We start from the raw sequence: 2,152 nt of genomic DNA, 5'->3' as shown, positions 1-2,152 counted from the left end.
GATGCCTTGTAGACAATCTCTACTAGAAATATCACACTTTTTAAGTTATTCTGTCAAATCCTTTCGGTCTTTTCACACGATTCGAACATAAAAATGTGGCGAACATTGTCACACACACAAACACACACAACTCTAGCGGCTGTGTGCACGAAAAAAATGCAGGAATCTATTCGAAAGGAACATCTAGGGATTAGCTTAATTTATTGAAATTGAGATACTTTAGATTTTATGAGCCACAGTGGAAAGAAAAAAATCAATAACATTTTAGAATTTAGCCGCCAACATAATGTTGGTCCACATGCATTGGTTTCATGCACTTCAAAAAGGAAAATCGATTATTTCGTGAGAATAATCGATTGATTCACTATCGTTAGTTTGTCACTATCTGAACTCTCCTCTCTTCTTTATCATCTTACTCTTCTTCCTTTCTCTTTCTCTCGCTCTCTATCTCTCTCTATCTGTGGTAGTTTATCACTACTAAAATCGGTCATTTTTTTCGTTGCCGCACATACACACAGACACACACAAACACACACACACTCCAACTTACATTGTTTCCCGAAGCAAACAAAGCAAAACAACAAATAAAAACGGATTAGGGCCAACCAAACAACAATTAACGAATTTTAAATATATTATAAATGTATTTGTGGGGTACTCGAATTTTCCGTATTTAGATGCACTGTTAGCATAAAGCTGTAACTAAATACAATTGCAGAAGAAGAAAAAAACAAACAAACCAAAAAATTTCTCGTGCATTAACGCAAAAATAACCCAACTACTGTACACATTTTGTTCGATATCTAACTAAATAATTTCATTTTTTGGCTAGTAATGGGAAAGCGAACGCGACAAGAAAATTGAATAGTAGACAAGCAACATGCGAACTGTTTTATTCTTCTTTATAATTTTTTTTTTTCAATTATATACACTCATTTTTATTTCTTCAAAATAACACATAATTGTATTATACACACGCATAAATAAAAACAATACTAAAAAACAACCCATCGATGATTAGACGACTAAGCGTTAAATGAATTTAAACCAAAACCAAATTTTTTTTTTAACCAAAACAAATACAATCAATTCATTCGATACACAAGTAAAAAAAAAAATCAAGAAAACTCTAAGCAATCAATATCGGGTATTGTTGTTGTGTTCGCAGGCTCAAAGGCCTGGCACATGCGTCTCACGTTCGAGCGACTATCCGGCGGTTGCAATTTACATCGGTGCAAATTGTGCGGAAAAGTGGTCACACACATACGCAATCACTATCACGTGCATTTTCCGGGGCGATTTGAATGTCCATTGTGCCGTGCCACCTACACACGAAGTGATAATTTACGCACACATTGCAAATTCAAGCATCCAATGTACAATCCAGATACGCGTAAATTTGAGAATTTAATGGGCAACACCGGTGGTATGGACACAGCGACAACACCATTGGCAGCGGCAGTGGCCGATTCACGGAAATTCGAAAGTTTAATGGGATCATCGATAGCATCGCACGTTGCAGCTGCAGCAGCGGCCGCCGCTGCAGCCGCAGCCGGTACATTCAGTGTGTCACAACCACAGAGTGGACCATCCGAATGATACAATCAACAACAACAACAACAACAACCGCAACTGCAGCAACATCACATAGACTACCGGATCAATGAAACACTTTCGGTTATCGGAAAATCCCATCAATGTTTTGGGTATGCGTGGAAGTATAATTAGATCAATTTTATACATACATTTTTTTTAACAAAAAGAAGAAGAAGAAGAAGAAGAAGAAGAAGAAAAACGATAAAAAGTCCAGAACAAAGAAACAACATATGTCATTTGTGTTGTGTGAAAATACGTTCACACTCTTTGATCCATTTGATACACAAACACATTTACGATTTTCATTTTGTTTGTTAAAAGAAAAATAACGATTACAGTGCTCTCTCAGGAATCTTAAGTACCAGAAATCTTAATCTTCCAGAAAACTTAAGCAAATTTCGGCTTCCATTGACCGTTCTGAAATCTTTAGTTTTTCTTAAGATTTTTGAATGATATTTTCATTTTTTTTATACACTCAAACAATATCAATCTATCGATATGTACAGAAAACATAAAAATGGTTTTTATAATTTATAAATTATAAATACAATGTTGA

At 35.2% G+C, this 2,152-nt stretch overlaps 1 protein-coding gene across 1 annotated transcript; it reads left to right on the top strand.

Moving 5' to 3' along the window:
- Positions 1 to 1,029: 1,029 nt before the first annotated feature.
- Positions 1,030 to 1,762, top strand: LOC129572292 (protein tramtrack, beta isoform-like; the record flags this gene model as incomplete). Its single annotated transcript, XM_055452235.1, has 1 exon — positions 1,030 to 1,762. A coding segment is annotated over one exon (570 nt), but the record flags the coding sequence as incomplete, so codon positions are not given.
- Between the last annotated feature and the right edge of the window lie 390 nt (positions 1,763 to 2,152).

This window comes from Sitodiplosis mosellana, unplaced genomic scaffold, assembly GCF_009176505.1.
Source record: "Sitodiplosis mosellana isolate CC-2019 unplaced genomic scaffold, AAFC_SMos_1.0 Smas_scaffold_4649, whole genome shotgun sequence".
Taxonomy (NCBI): Eukaryota; Metazoa; Arthropoda; class Insecta; order Diptera; family Cecidomyiidae; genus Sitodiplosis; species Sitodiplosis mosellana.
The sequence above is the reverse complement of the archived record's forward strand: the minus strand, read 5'-3'. Positions and strand labels throughout refer to the sequence as shown.